The sequence below is a fragment of the Thunnus maccoyii genome, chromosome 1 (assembly GCF_910596095.1).
Source record: "Thunnus maccoyii chromosome 1, fThuMac1.1, whole genome shotgun sequence".
Lineage (NCBI taxonomy): Eukaryota > Metazoa > Chordata > Actinopteri > Scombriformes > Scombridae > Thunnus > Thunnus maccoyii.
The window spans coordinates 19,930,476-19,946,071 of NC_056533.1; the positions used below are offsets into that span (position 1 = coordinate 19,930,476).

General features: G+C 38.6%; 1 protein-coding gene across 2 annotated transcripts in view; it reads right to left on the bottom strand.

Annotated features, from left to right (window-relative positions):
* furina (furin (paired basic amino acid cleaving enzyme) a) overlaps positions 1–13,460 on the bottom strand; it is an 81,485-nt gene extending 68,025 nt beyond the window's left edge. The window contains exons 1-2 of one of the 2 annotated variants that reach the window (XM_042406386.1): positions 13,061–13,460; positions 2,571–2,895 (exon numbers count right to left, since the gene is read on the bottom strand). In XM_042406386.1, the coding sequence (XP_042262320.1) occupies positions 2,571–2,780 (210 nt within the window). In that variant the 5' untranslated portion in view covers positions 2,781–2,895; positions 13,061–13,460. Of the gene's footprint in view, positions 1–2,570; positions 2,896–12,506; positions 13,036–13,060 lie in introns of those variants that run through there. The other variant, XM_042406395.1, reaches the window with a different exon arrangement.
* Between the last annotated feature and the right edge of the window lie 2,136 nt (positions 13,461–15,596).

Below are 15,596 nucleotides of genomic sequence, written 5' to 3' on the forward strand. Positions count from 1 at the left end.
TTTCCATCTTAGATGCTCTGCCTCAAGACCTGTTTGTCAATCTATTTATGGTCAGACAATATACAGTCCATTTTCTCTCCCTCAAGATATCATAAAATGATTTTCAGCAAGTTGCTGAAACAGGCCAAACCACACAGCTGCTTGCCAACCAGTTTTGTAAGTACACGGGTGTAATTGCTTTGTCTGGTTGCCTAGTCATTCATGGCCAATACATAGTTAAAGGATTTAAGTGTGTAGGATTACTCATTAGTCTGCATGCTGTGATTCATAGCACAAATAACATTCCTGGTCATGACCAGTAAGACCCCACGGTGCAGTGCAGAGCACGGTTCTCTGGCAGAGGGAAGAGGCTATGGAGTTTTAACATTTGCATAAAGAGCAGCTTGTTTTGGCTATTAAGCTTTGTTTTTTTGTTGTTTTTTTTACATTTTCTAAAAAGCTGCAAATGCACATCTAAGCTGAAAAGTATGCTCAGCTTCCTGAGTTATACTTTGTACACAAACCACATTCAGTGCAGTGTCACACTTTCTGTAATGACCCTGACAGTATAAAGGTATGTTGTGCTGCTAGCAAGTTACAACTCTTCAGCTGTGGAGATTATTATGGTATTTGGAGTAATTGATAATGTCAGTGAGCACATCAACATTTTCTAGGTTCTCCCATCTACCCAGAGGGATTAGGTCAATTGGACAGATATTTAGATACTTAGTTAATTTATAGTTTGTGATTGAAAGAAGAGTCAAACAGAAGGCTTTCTGTTTTTGCTATTTTAAGTATAAAGTCAGGTACATCCAACACAGATATTCATTGCCAAAACTGTGCTGGGAAAACAGTACTTTTATAGTGTTGAAGAAATGCATTTTCCATCACTTACCTGCACCTCTACTATCAGAAATACTTAAGCAGCTGTTGAACATTTAAGAACAATAAAGATTAAAATTTTGACTAGTGCCCAAGACAAAGAAGACTCTCTAACAAGGAAAAGAAAAGTATGCGTAGTCCTACAGAATAACAATTCAGAATAATTGGTTTCCATTGAGGTCAAACAGGAAGTCATAAAAGAGCAAGACGTCACTGAAGCAAACGGGAAATGTTTATCTGTAGTTCATTGCCCACACCTACTGTGCTTGGAAAGCTATGGGCATAATAAGATGTTAATCACTTAAGTCTCTGTGAAGACGGAAGAGGTAACTGACTGAAAACATCAGACCAGTCCAACTCAAACAAATTCACAGTATTTCTTGCTTTCTGTCCCAACTCTTCAGCCAGGCTGTTAACTGTGGGACAAACACACACATAAGTAAACTATAAGACTCAGATGTGTAAAGACTTGTGTTGCAAAAAACTGTGTGCTGCACTGATTACACTGAACGGGGCGGACACACATTAGCATCGCTGGATGAATTATAGTTGTGATTTGGGCGTTGTGACTAATCAGACCATGTTGGGCAAAGTCTGAGCAAGTTGTCAGTCAGGAGATAAAATCATATAGTATGTGGTGTTTTACAATCGTTTTGATCCAGTCACTGTCATTTTGATTAAGATTATTTTAAATATGTTTGAACTGGCCATATCTGTCTATCCACCATTTCACAGAAAACCAATTTTCCTATTTCTTTTCGCCTTTACACACAAATATCAGCATAACTGAGCAAAGCAAATTGTTGTTTGATAAACGTCCATTGCTGTTTCGGTACATTCTCATGTGATCATTCTTGTTCTTGCAAGAAAAGGCATTTTATCCGCTATTTACTTTGTTTCTCTGTGTGTTTTTTCAACACTAAAAGCACCTATGTCATCAGAGAGTATTAAGTGTTTGTTGAGCCCTTTTAGGTTTCAGTAATCTTCAGACCTGTTCCCAGGTTTAGACGTGATTATAGACTGTAGCTTTAGACTATTGTCATTACAGGTTCACCCACAACCATTCACCAGGAAGATATCAAACAACCAGGTTAGGAAAAAAACTACAGTTGTATAACTATTGCTGTGCCATAATCAGCCCCTCTGTAGAAAACCGTCCTGCTACTTGCAACACATCTGCACAATGACACAACATATAAGCAGAAGAATGAAGAAACTCAGATCTCATCATATCTTTGACCAATGACAAGAAGATGTTTGGCGTCATTGGTTTTCACTGCAGGTTTCCAAACTGACTAATCACAGAAATTGTGTTTTGGAGTGATAAGTACTTTTTTTTCAATATTCAAGTGTTATGTCTTTGGTTAGATAAAAGTGGAGGGCAACAGGAAATCCTGTAAGAAAAACAGAGCCTCCTGCTGCACTATGCTCTGTGATAAGTGGGTCAACAGCACACTCCAATAAAACAATAATAAATAACTTGTAATATCATAAACAAGCACATCAAGATTGACAGACTAATATAAGATAGAAATTAACAGTTAGTCAGTTAATAGACACACAGCAGGAGCACACTGTGTATACAGTAACTGCAGTAAGTTCAGCACCTTATATGCGACTTCTAGGAGATTGTTCAGTCCTGTATTTTTGTAGATGCAAATGCATATAAAAAAAACACTTGATGAGTCAAAAATGTAACTTTTACTTACATGTCCGTAGTTGACAAAGCCATGTTTGCTAGCAATTTGATCAGCTTCCTCCTGACCTCCAGGTATGTGGACAGCCCATGTGTTGGTGTAGACCTTCTGACCCAGTGCCGGTCCCAGCCCAGAAACCAGAAAGACCAACAGAGGCCCTAGTAGCAACTCCACCAGCCTGAGCTTGCGGCCTACAGAGGGTGATGGAGGGCCAGAAGCCATGGGGTTCACCTAGTGCAGCACAGTCTCTGAGCACAGCGCCTCTCCGACAGGCCAGGACTGCCCACGGTACATGCAGGTGCACGGAGAGACAAAGAAGGGGACAGTCACAGTTCACCTGAGAGGACACACAAAGAAAATAAATTAAAGCAAGTGTAGAAAGCCAGTTTCACTTCTCAATAATTCCTTGTGACCTAGCATGACCATAAAACTGTAACACACAGTAGAAGGCTTTCTATTCCACACATGTAAAGACTCATGGGGAAACTATCCACATGAGACCAACAAAAAACAACTGGTCCTATTTTGTGATTTTGATCTTCCCTTTGCAGCTGCTTCAATGTTCAGTGAATTAAGGAACAGAAACAGGAACAGAGGAATCTATTGGGTCTGAAAAAGATTTAAAACATTCAACCATCAAGATGTACTGTAACTGAATCAGGGAGCTTTAAGACCTCCCGTTGACCTGGGGCCAATAAAAATAAGATGGTGGAGGATGTAAATTAATATTGGGATGAGAAAAATGACGTCGGAAAAAAAACCCTACTAATGTTACAATGAAGGGCGATGAAAATGAAACTGCATGTTTTGTGTAGCACACAGTTCTTATTGAACCTCCTTGACAACATACACACACACACACACACAAATGTTACTAAGTAATGTTAGCTAGCCTCGAGACGTAGCCACATGTCTCCCACCTGCTGCAGCTTCAGTCTGAACAGCCAAAGCAATGTGCTGGTCTGCTGCAGAGTCCAGCCTGAAATCCTCCCACAGCCTGCAATGCACATGTGCTTTTCAATACTGCACCAGTTTTATGCAGTTTGTAAAATCTGTGATGTTAATCACGTTTAGCACGTTAGCATGTAAGCGACAGTTGCATAGCTCTCAACATGGTAGCACCCCACATTACTGTGTTAATTAATGTGTGTTAGTATTGTTAAAGAAGTTAAAGTTGCTACATCAGTATGATGAAACAGTTCATGGGATTTGGGTTTATTAAAGTAACTAGAGAACCATAGAGAGAATTATTAAAATGTTTTATCAGGATCTATTTTATGAATTATACGTAACAGTTTTCTGCTCCTTGAAAGCAGTTTTTTTTTTTATTTCGTCTGTTTTCCTCCTTTTGTGAGAGTTCTGTTTGTGGTGTGACTGATTTAGTCTCTCATCTTTTCAGATTAATTTAAATAAAAAAGGTTGATGATTGATCATCTAACCATTTGTATTGCGTTTTATTATTATTATTAAGGTCACTTTGAATGATTTTAATTAATGATAATGTAGAAAAACAACGATTTTAAATTCGGGACAGTTCACATTCATGGACTGACGGTTCCAGGACGATGGTCAAAAAAGTTAAGAGCCCTCAACTGAATGCTCAAGTGTTGAAGTGAAGACCGAACACATTAAAATCCCAGTGAAATGAAAAATAAATATATAAATTTTAAATAAATTTTCCCAGTTTTAATCCTGTGTCCTTGTGTTAATTGTTCATTTATCTAGTTATATGCAAATATATGTAAAAAAAAAATCCCTGTCTTTTCTCTTCATGTAAAACGGTTTCAATTGTTTGATGACTCATACCGCACTCGGGCGTTTACAAAAGTTCAGTCAGTCAAATATGACTTTGGGCGAGTAGCTAGTCACACCAGTAAAACCGCATTTCACCGTTTGTGGGTCGTAGTAGCTGACAGAGTAATATGGAGAGAGATAGGAAGAGATGTGTGTTTGGATATCAGTGGGCAAAAACTTTGTTTTTCATTTCCAATGTGGCCTCGTCCTCCTCCTGATCTAACAGGTGATGGAGGTGTGTGTGGAGCCAACAGTCCTCTCTCCATTTCTCTCTGCATCACACTAAACTTTAAGCCCCAACCACTTTTCAGCAGTCCAATCAAATGCGAAGGATTTGATTTAAATCCCTCTTGTAACTGTACACCGCTCAAATATTCCGTTTCACTGGGAAATATGTAACAGTACAGAAACTAAAGACGCTCTGACTTCAGTTTCACTGGGACTTTAAATAATACATTCATCTGTTTTGTCCATGAGGAAAAAACAGCCACAACAGGACTGCAGGCCAGCTAAGTGCAGGCATTTGATAATCCTACAGAAACGATGAGCAGGACCAGTCACACACACACACAGCAGCAAATTTTGGCGGTTACACACCCCTGAGAGGTCACGGTGGATCAAGCTTACGACAGACAAAAGCTTAGGTATACTGGGTTGGCAGCAGAGGTGGAGAAGTGTGGTTGGAAAGCTAGACTACACCCTGGATGCTGAGGGATCAGAGCAGAGCCAGTCTCGCTTGGAGGTGAAGCAGACACTCGAGGGTGGAGTTAGATGTCTGAGGCAGCAGTGGCAGCTACTGACTGGCTGTAGCCGAGGAGAGAACACACACACTTAAAGTGGCACCAATATTGTAGTATTTAGTATAATATACTGCTTTGTGCGTGGTTATTTCTTTGTGGTAGTATGCTGACTGATATGTTATCACCAAGCCACAGGAAAACACAAAAATCCATAAGACAATCCTCTGAACAAGACAAAGCAATATATCATATGATAGTCTATCTACAGTAGCCAGAGAAAGCAGAGGCACAGTTCATGGTGTAATTGCTTGCCGATATAAACGTTGCCTCTAAACTGTTGTTTCGAGCCAGAAGGGTCAGCTGTGCTTTTAGTCTGTTGAGACTATTATCCAAAGTGCTAACTCTATTGTTACCCCGGGTTGACTGGACCGCAGTGAATACAGCGCTCTTGTTCTGTGTTTTCTACTGTATAAAGTCACATTTGTTGTCCGTATTCTAGTCCATTGTGGGACCAGGTTTCTCTTCTTTTGGCAGGTGTTGTAGCCCTTCTGTAATCACCCTGTTTCACTGACTAAATGGGGGATTTTAAATCATCAGGCACACACTAAATGAGTAGAGTTGGGTGTTGTTTGAATTTTATTGAAACTGATTCTGCCTATGGATTCCAGTTCTTATCGATTTCTGGTTTTGATTCCAATATGGTAACCAAAAAAACAACAAACAAACAAACAAAAAAGAGGTCAAATGTTTAATGTTTAGTTAACAAAAATATCTTTATTCTTTTAAAGTGTTTACTTTGACTTTTATTGTTCCATTAAAATAAGTAAATTTAAAAAGTCTTTTTAACTGAACACTCTGCTTTTGTTTTGAGTACTTTCTGTCTCATCTTTTCCTCAATGACGTCGTGTGCTGTCACTGTAATAAAGGCCAATTCACACAGATGCGTTTCACATGTGCTCACTAGTAAACAGGGTGGCAGCATGATAACTTTCCAGAGTTGTAAAATCCAGTCTGTGATTATTACAAACCGCTGTGCTGTGTTTTACTGATCAGCTTTTAAACCCAATTATCTGTTTCTCCAACCAGACTTGCTAGATTGTATTTCATTTTCTCGCCAGCACTTTAAACAACAGGACCACAGCAACACAGAACTGTTTTCAGTTTTGTTGTTTTCTTTTCTAAAGTGAATCAAAGTGAAAGAATGTAAATTAAAATTTCTTAATGACTCCTTTGTAATCAGAATTTTGGAACCAGTTCTAATTTGAACCGGTTCTCGATGCCCAAACCTACAAATGAGCACACAAGCTCCTCAAATTTTCCCCGGACAGTTTGTGGTAAGGAAAGAATGATGTGAATGGTGAGGTGGCTGACATTCTGCTGTATACTCAGACTTTAGCAAACTACTACAAAGGTATTTCAGATTGAAGGATACTTTAATTCATGACTAATCCAAGCCACTCCACAAAAACACCACAGAAAAAGAACAACAATACTTATCTTCAATGATTTCTTAACCTAAAATTGTTTTGACTACATTTCATTTTCTGAGACTGTATCATCAAAGACAAGACAAATTAGATCCTTTGAGGCTTCCCCCCGAAGCTCTGGTGCCAGCTAAGCAGCTGCCTACTCGGCTCTGTCTGACAGAAACTTCTACAACTGAAGGTCTTTAAAATTTTGGGAGTTTGAGGCACCGGTTACATTTATTTCTGGCAGGACTTTTGGGTGCTGATCATTTGCATCACTTGCCTAGCTGACTTCTATACATTGCGTAGTAACCCTCACCAGACAATGTTTATCCTTCTATATGTTTCACCACAATCAGCATTGTAGTGTGTCGTTTCTTATGTTAAAGATCCAATATGCTAATAAGTAAAAATTTAAGCTCTGTGCGTCGAGTCAGTCCTCTGTTGCAATGGCCTGCAAGTGATTTAACATTAATGAGTTCACTCTGAAACCTTGTGTTCAGTAATGTTGCCAAAACAGGCATCACTCCACACGCCATGAGGTAGCTTCAGTCAAAAATATCCTTACTTTCTGCTTAATATTATTATTATTATTATTATTATAAGATTATCAGTGTTGTGACATCAGCACTAAACTGTTTTATAATTAAAACTTATTCACTTAGATCATGTAATGTAGTCAGATAAATTCACAAACACTTTAAAAGAACATTTATTTCTTCACAGATTTTAATTCTAACCATGATTAGATTTTCGGCTGTATTCATTAACATTTGCCACCATATTCGACGTCTTATCCGTGCTTCGCTTGTTAGATTAGGGTTACTCCTCTGAAATCTTACTCATTACGGCTGAAACAATTAGGTGATTAATTGATTAGTCAATCGGCAGAAAATTTATCACTAACCGTTTTAATAATCAATTTTTCATTTCAGTCATTCTTTAAGCAGAAATGCTGTAAATTCACTGGATCCAGCCTCTAAAAATGTTAATATTTGCTATTTTCTTATTCCTCTCTAATCGTAAACTGAATAAATTTGGGTTTTGGTTTGTTTTAATATGTTTTAATATGTCACATTAGGCTACTTTTTGGCATTTTATAGCCCAATCCATTAATCAAGAAATTAATCATCGATTTATTCAATAATGAAATAAATTATTAGTTGCAGTTCTATTGTATACATTTACATTCACTGAGCTTTGATTAAATGTTCATTCTTTAAAGTTCATTGAAAAAACAACATCTTAGTGATAGATCTTCATTTGGCATTCCTTAGTTAAAAAGAAATCTGTACAAGAATTTGTCTCTTTTAGGTGGCTGCTTTTCCCTTCTGGCTCAGACATTTCAGGGAATCCCCTGGTTACTATCACATCTCCTTTTTCATACACAGTTAAAACATTGTTTCCATGTGATTACGCAGACTGTTTACTGTAACAACAACAAAATTGGATAACTTTTTCATCAGATACAGACTCAACACATAACAGATTCACAAATACAGCTACATCCGTTCTCACATGTGTAACTGTATAATGCACATTATGAAGGATGTCCTGTTTGGTCGCTTGATAAAACCAACAAAAGTGTCAGCTGGCATACGGTGAGGAGACGGCTGTTAAGTCTTCACATATGTACTTCTGACGGCAATATCCTGAGTGCTTGTCAAAGCAGAGCGTTGACTTAACTGTCTGAAGGGTTTCGACAGACCTGGTTCAGTATGTTGCGAAACCACAGGTAAGTGCATCATAACATTAGCGACGAGCTTCCAGGTCAGGCTGTACGGGAGCTGACACGACATACTGCTAATCCACGGCGAGCATTTCATAAGTACCTGGAGAACATCAGCTAACTTCACATCAGACAAACACAACTATAAAGAAAACTAAAACGAGCACTATATATATCATCAAACCATGCAGAACAAATGAACTGTTTTCAATCGTGCCAACCTTCAAATCCCTCTGCCGCCTTTTTAAATCTTCCTTCCACCTCAGTTAAGCCTGCTTTATATAAACATGTACAAATCAGCCTAAATTAAGAGGCAAAGATCCACACCCAACATTAATTACATGTTTACTTTTTTATCTGCTTAGTCCCTACTGAAATTGAAAACAAACAAGAATGACTTTCTGTCTGAATTTTCCTTTTTTTTTTTTAAAGGCTCAAAAGAGCTGGATTATTTAAGCCAATATTTGTCAAAGTATTTATCAGGTTTACAATTGTTAAATCTTTAAAATACAGCATACAATGAAAATAAGCTAAATAGACAGATAGAGATAAATCTAGTGGTATAACTCACTCGACTTTGTCCTCTGCCCTTTGATGCAACAAGTAAATAGAGTGTGAACGTTTCCAAACCTCTGTTTGATTTCAGGACATGTGCTGACTTTAAGCACAGACTCCTGTGACCTCATCTGAGCGCTCAGCCACTCAGTTTCTTAAACGTCAGGGTGAAAACCACACACCGAGGAATAACAACTGCCCAACTACTTTGCTGTTCACGAGAGACAAAGGAGAAGCCAAGCGTCGCGCTGCGAGCGGTCTTTAGTGTTACCGCAGTAAACGATACCATATGTCAGACTGTGATAACACAGGTTACAGCAGCAAAAAAAAAAATACAGCAAATTATAATTAGCCAAGTGTCATTAAACCCAAAGGATAATACCAACCTCATTACTGAACTCATCAGCACGTTTTAAAAAGGAACCTGTATACACCTCATCAATTTATTGTTTACATTTTAATGAGATAAAATTGAAACGAAATGAATTTAACCCATATGGCCCTTTGCTTGTGTGTGTGTGTGTGTGTGTGTGTGGTAAAGTGATGAAAAGACAATTATAATATTGAGTTAATTCATGAAGATGCTACAAAACAACACTCAAAAATCCTGTTCTCTGCTAAAAAGTGCAAGATGCTATCGGAACAACGTAATGCCACCTCAGATCCGCCTTTTAAAACATAGATGCAGCCTTAATTTGTCAAACAGAGGAGTATTTCCATGGCAGATCACCAGTGTAAGACTGGATTTATCAAGTTTGCATCATTCAAACTCAACATCACCTTCACACGTTGTTACACAGACAGAGAACTTCTAACTATAAGCACAATTAAAGGATCGTGTAATGAGGTGCAACCGTTTTATCTGAGACTATCCTTATGAGTGACAGAAATATCTAAAGTTCTTATGAGCCAACACTTCACGCAGCCTACATTTTACTAAATGAGTTCTTTGCCGTAATGAACAGCTGTAATCAAACATTCAGCCCTTATCTTCTCAATTACTACGTTTTAAACACTTTGGGATTTGTTTGAATTTTAGCTTCTTTGCTCTCAAGTTATTGCTCTGAATCTGCACTCAAATAACATCTTGTAAATCTGCACGACGGTAAGAGAACCTACTCTTATAGTATAAATGTTCTGACATGTTATCTGTTATTTCCAAGCAATCTACATGTTTCAAATAAAGTGTTCAAATTCAAATTAGAAGGCAGCCTGTACCATAACAGCAAAAGCAAGAAGTGTGGCTTTCAACCTGGATTCTTATCACATAAAAGATGCAAGATGTAGGCAAACAGGAGCACAATAACAGAAAAATATTCTTTCTTTTCCCCTGAGGTCTCTCCGGATGATACACGGCTTTCACTGCAAGCTAAATAGTACACAAGGAGTCATAATTATGCCATTCAAAGATGTGTAACTGCAGAATCAGAACTCTTTCTGTCAAGACTGCTTTTGAATTTGGCTCAGTGTGTTATTAATTAAAATATTCAAAGAGCAGTGACACTGCGAGAGCTTTGGGACCTCTGCCAAGCCCACAGGTGCTCAAAGAAAAAGGGGGAAAAAAACATATAACAAAATGGTGGAAATGTGCACCTTTGGAGAGTCCAAGTCCTGGCACGAATGTGAGTTTTAAAAGGGAAACTTGAGGATTTTTCCATTTTAAGTTGTTGCAGGAAGACAGCTGAATAATCAGCTAAATAATCAGTCGTGACTTTGGAAACCTTTTAGATAACACAGACTCTTCCCAGCACTCCTCTCTCCAACTCCCACTCAAATTTCCACCGTTGTCTTCCTGCAACAATTCAACTCTCAGGAGATTTCAGAGTGAGACTTCTCTTTGAGTGAGACTTGGTTAAACACTATAACAATCAGATCGGATCAAGCAAAACGAAAAAGACAAATGTTTTATTTCTCTGTATGGTCCTTTCCGTAATGTTGTCAGACACTTTTAATAACAAACTAAGTCTGTCAGTAGCGAAAACAAGCACGTAGTGGACGTGCAATGACAGAGTGCAATTGCCCCAAAGGATTACATTGCAGCCCAATTCACAGCTGCCAGCTGAATATTGGACCAGTTTCAAAATTTCTTGTCCCCATTAGTCACTTAGACACAGAAAGATGGGAAAATAGGGTCCTGGTTGAAAAAAAAAAAAAAATCCCAAAGTTTCCCTTTAAAGCCTTTTATTCAAGCAGTTAAGATAAAACTGAAAAACATCTTTGTGTTTACACCTCATTTGCCACATTATCTGCCCTGCTGAATAAAGAGCTTTAATAACAGGAGTGGATTTTAACTCCTCTCCAAGGTTTTTACTATTATGCTTTTTAATTAATAAAAAATAATGCATCCCTGCTATTAAGATTCAAGGTTTTGAAAGTGCCTAACCACCACGACAAAACATTTTATCACTGCGGTTGTTCCGCAGTTGTTCACAAAATATTAAGTCCATTTTGCAATCGTCTTCAAAACCTATCTGAGGTTTAATGGGCTGAGTATCAGGTAGGCTAATTAAGGTTCTTGCCAACAACAACAAAAAACTCTTATCTGTTCTTCCTCATTTTTCTGCTACATTTGTTTTGCCCAAACTTTGTCATCTAACTATCTTCAGGGCTCCTGCAGCAATGTATAAATAACTAATAATAGTAATAGTAATAGTAATAATAATAATAAGTTTTCCCTTTCAAGGTTCAGTTTCTATGAATTTTATTAAGGAGCTCGCCTTGTAGGACACTGCTTCCTCAACTCTAAGTTACTTAAAATGTGATCGTGCAACAAGCAAAGTGACACACACTTGTGCACTGTGTGTTTTTTTTCATCTGGTAATGTTACGTGTAAAAGCATGCAGCGAGTTCAACAACCTTGTTTTAGCTGTTTATCCATAATGATCAGCGGCTCAGTATTGCCTCACCGGAGAGGTATAATTACAGTGTTAGGTGCACTGGAAATAACAACACAAGCAGGTCAGTTCCCATAATGACACGCGTGCGCACACACACACACACAAACACACACACCTTTCCAAGCAAAATCTTCTGTGACAACTGAATAGCAAAGGCTCAGTTACACTTTGAAACCTCCCAAAAGATGCTTTTCACAGACAGCTAGTATTCACATCAACCCAGGTTATGTTTCATCAAATAAGAAAGGCACAATAATCCAGCACAGACTTCACCTCAATAACAGTCATTAAACAACTCATATGACACACTTACACCAATAACCCAACAGCAGCTGTGTTTCAGAGATCTGCAAAGATTACTTGAGATGTCAAAGTTCACTCCTGAGGAGTCTACGAGCCACAGCGTCTATAATCACTGATATATCTGAGTAAAATATCCAAAGTGAGACAAAAGTTGCCTCTCAGATGCTTGTGGTGACAGCAACACGTACTGTGCTTTAAAAAAAGAGGGGGGCAGCTCTGCCTGTTTGTTGGGATCAGAGATTAACAGTACAGTTCAGGAAGGAGGAAAACTTCTCACGCTCAGGCCTCTCACGACAAATACTTTCATGATTATGGGCTCAAGTTAAGTTGAACGGGTTGAGATAGATCAGCTGATATGGAGAACCCTTGTGAGTTTGCGGTCGGTTGACTCACCTCACACGCTATAAGTCCGTGACAACAACAACAACGACATTAAGAACAACAACAACAACACGTAGTCATACTTTGGCTCTGAGCGGCGGCTGGAGCAGATCCGATGATGACTCCTCTCTCCTCTCTCTTCTTTGACAAATATGTCTGAAACTGTACCGCGCCGTGATTAACGCAAACTTGACACCGCGGTAGGCTGCCCTGCTCCGTCTCACAGGTGCCTCCCCCTCTTTTTTATTTCCTCCCCTCTCATCCAGCCCTGTCGAACATTTCCGACTGTCACTTACTCACATTTTTACTACTCACTCCGACCGAGCATCAAGAAGAGCAACGCGATTTCTTGTCTGTCGCCGCTACGCAGGAACCACCACACAAACCGGACGCAGCGCAGTCGACGTCACCTCGGCGTGTGTGTGTGTGTTAGTGAGTGAGTGAGATCCCCCCTTCAAACCGACACACACAACTGACAGCAACCTGGATCAATACAACATGCCGTCCTGTCTTGTCCTAAGCCAGCGTCCCGGTTGTACCGGAGCCGAGAAACACGACAAACTCAGCAGCCACGCACCCGAAACAAGTCTAAATACGAGCCGGAGCTGACGAGAAACTTACAAACGGCTGAACTTACCAGCTTTCTCTTACATCCTGCTCGACCCAGCTTGTTGTTGTCTCACACCGCGGCGTTAGAACCGACGACGGCACGGCGACGCGACTGAAAAATTGATAAGAGGGAATTGCTGGTTATAAATAGTCATGATACCCCTCTGGTGTGCCGCTGAGTGGTCCGTACAAGCCCCAGGAAATACGTCACGGCTGTGGACAAAGTGGATACGTTACAGCAACACCTACTCACGAGCAGCGGCGCTGCCGCAGCGCCACCTGCTGGTCACCAGCGGCACTGCAGCATAATCCTCATACTCAGGCTGAGGTTCCAGCTTCCATACAAGACATATACACTTATTTTATAGTAAAAACACTCGAGCTGCAACGATTAATCGAATAGTTGATCGATAGAAAATTAATTGGTACTATTTTGATAACTGAATAATTGTTTAAGTATTCTTTTTCAAGCAAGAATACCAAACATTTGCTGGTTTAAAGGACGGTTTCGAGTCTGTCTTAAAACAACAGTCAGGTGCCCAATTGAACATTGAAATAGTTTTTTTTTGTTCTTGCCATAATCATTCCTTCTGTTCATAATGGCCATTAGAAGATCCCTTCATAATGCATTTACAATGTGAGTGATGGATCCACAAACCCTCCCTCTTTACAAAAATGTATTTAAAAGTTTATCTGAAGCTAATATGAAGCTTCAGCTGTCCAAATGAGTCAAATCAAGTAGATATCTTTCAATAGTACAGTCTTTTTAGTGCCAACATCCCTTTTTGTTAGTATAAAAACTTAAAACAACTATGTTCTTTTTACCTGAAAAACTGTGAACCTTTAAGATTAAGAATTTGTTGCTTTTCTTGGCCTTTTTGCTTTTTACATTACTGTAAATCTAATAGGCTGTTTTGATGTTTTGGACTGCAGGTTGGATAAAATAAGTCATTTGAGGATGTCACCTTGGACTCCATTATGGGTGTTTTTCACCATTTTCTGATGTTGTTTTAACAAAGTGATTAATTGTGAAAACACTGTAAAACGCTTATTGTGTGGCCAGTAAATTCCGACTGTATGCCAAGAAACATCATCTTGATTGAGAATGTTTTTGTTGCTGGTACAGAGACACTGATAAAATATCTTTCTCAGGGCCAAATTTAACTCTTTGGGGATTTGGGCAGAAATGTGCTTTGGGCACCTATTGACCTCCACACATACCTCCCCCGCTGTGTAATGTGTATGTACTATGTCCCCTACAAGTTTTCACTCGGCACACTGTGGACTATATACGTGGCAGCTTCATTATTTACCCCCAGCTGCTGGACTAATATGACCAGAGTAACAAGTAACTTAAGAGCAACTCTCAAGTGATCACATGATTAGTCACATGTATGCTCAGAGAATGAACAGCCAGTCACACATATAGACTGACTCCACATCTACCATGAAAAAAACATCCTTACAGTTTACTCAGTGGTCGTTCTGCAAGAACATATATAATTAAATGTTTTTAACAGTAAATTTTACTTAAATCAATAATTAACATGTGAAATGAACAACAATATATTATATTTATGATGTTTGCATGGACAAAAAAGGATATAGGAAACTGGCTAAAATGGAAACAGAAGTCTGCTGTTGGTAGACGAGGTACATCAGAGAAATCACGTAATAAGGACAATTTAGTACCAGACTGACATAATTGTAGACAATAAAGATGCTCAGAAACTGATTGCAAACAAAATCAATGCCAGTTTTTTTTCTTGTTTGTTTGCATCCCTGATAAATATAAATTTAAAGAAGAAAAAGTGGTGTAACATGCTATCAATCGGTTAAATCAAATACAAATAATAGGTTCAAACTACTCTTTTCTTAATTATACTGTTTCAACGTATCATTCATTAAGACCAGTTCTATTTTGTACAATCACACAGAACAATAGAGATACACTCTGTTTCTGTGCTGCAGTCATACTGGATCAGGATCTACTGTTAACACACCTCTGGAGCTCGTTTATATTTAACAGCATTTTTAAGTAAAAAGAAGTTTGATAACTTGCTTTTACTCTTAAGTTTGTGATATTGCATAGAAGTGAAGGATCTTCACATTTTCACCAAAGTCTTAAATTTTTACTTTTAGAAGTTTGATAAATACAGGTTGTGATCTCAGGTTTCTGTATGTTTGTGATCATTTGATTTAACACTTAGGAATATGCACCATGTGAGTACAATGCTGACTAAAATGATAAAAATTAGTGTTAAAGCTAGATTTTTACACATGGCTCCTGCACAAGACAGGGTCACAACTTAAGTTTGCATATGTTACAGGACCTGTCTTGATTGATATTGTACTTTAGAAGCACTTCTGCATCCTCCTATATGTCACTGAGCCTGTCCCTGCATCCCACTGCAGAACCTGAACTACAGACCAAAGCCTTCATTCACCTGCAAGGTGGTTTCTTCTTCAGAGTCATACTTTGTTAATTGTTTTTGGTAATCTTCAAAAGATATTAAGGCACTTTAATGTAAAAAAAAAGGTTTTTTTATGGCCTTAAAGTTGTC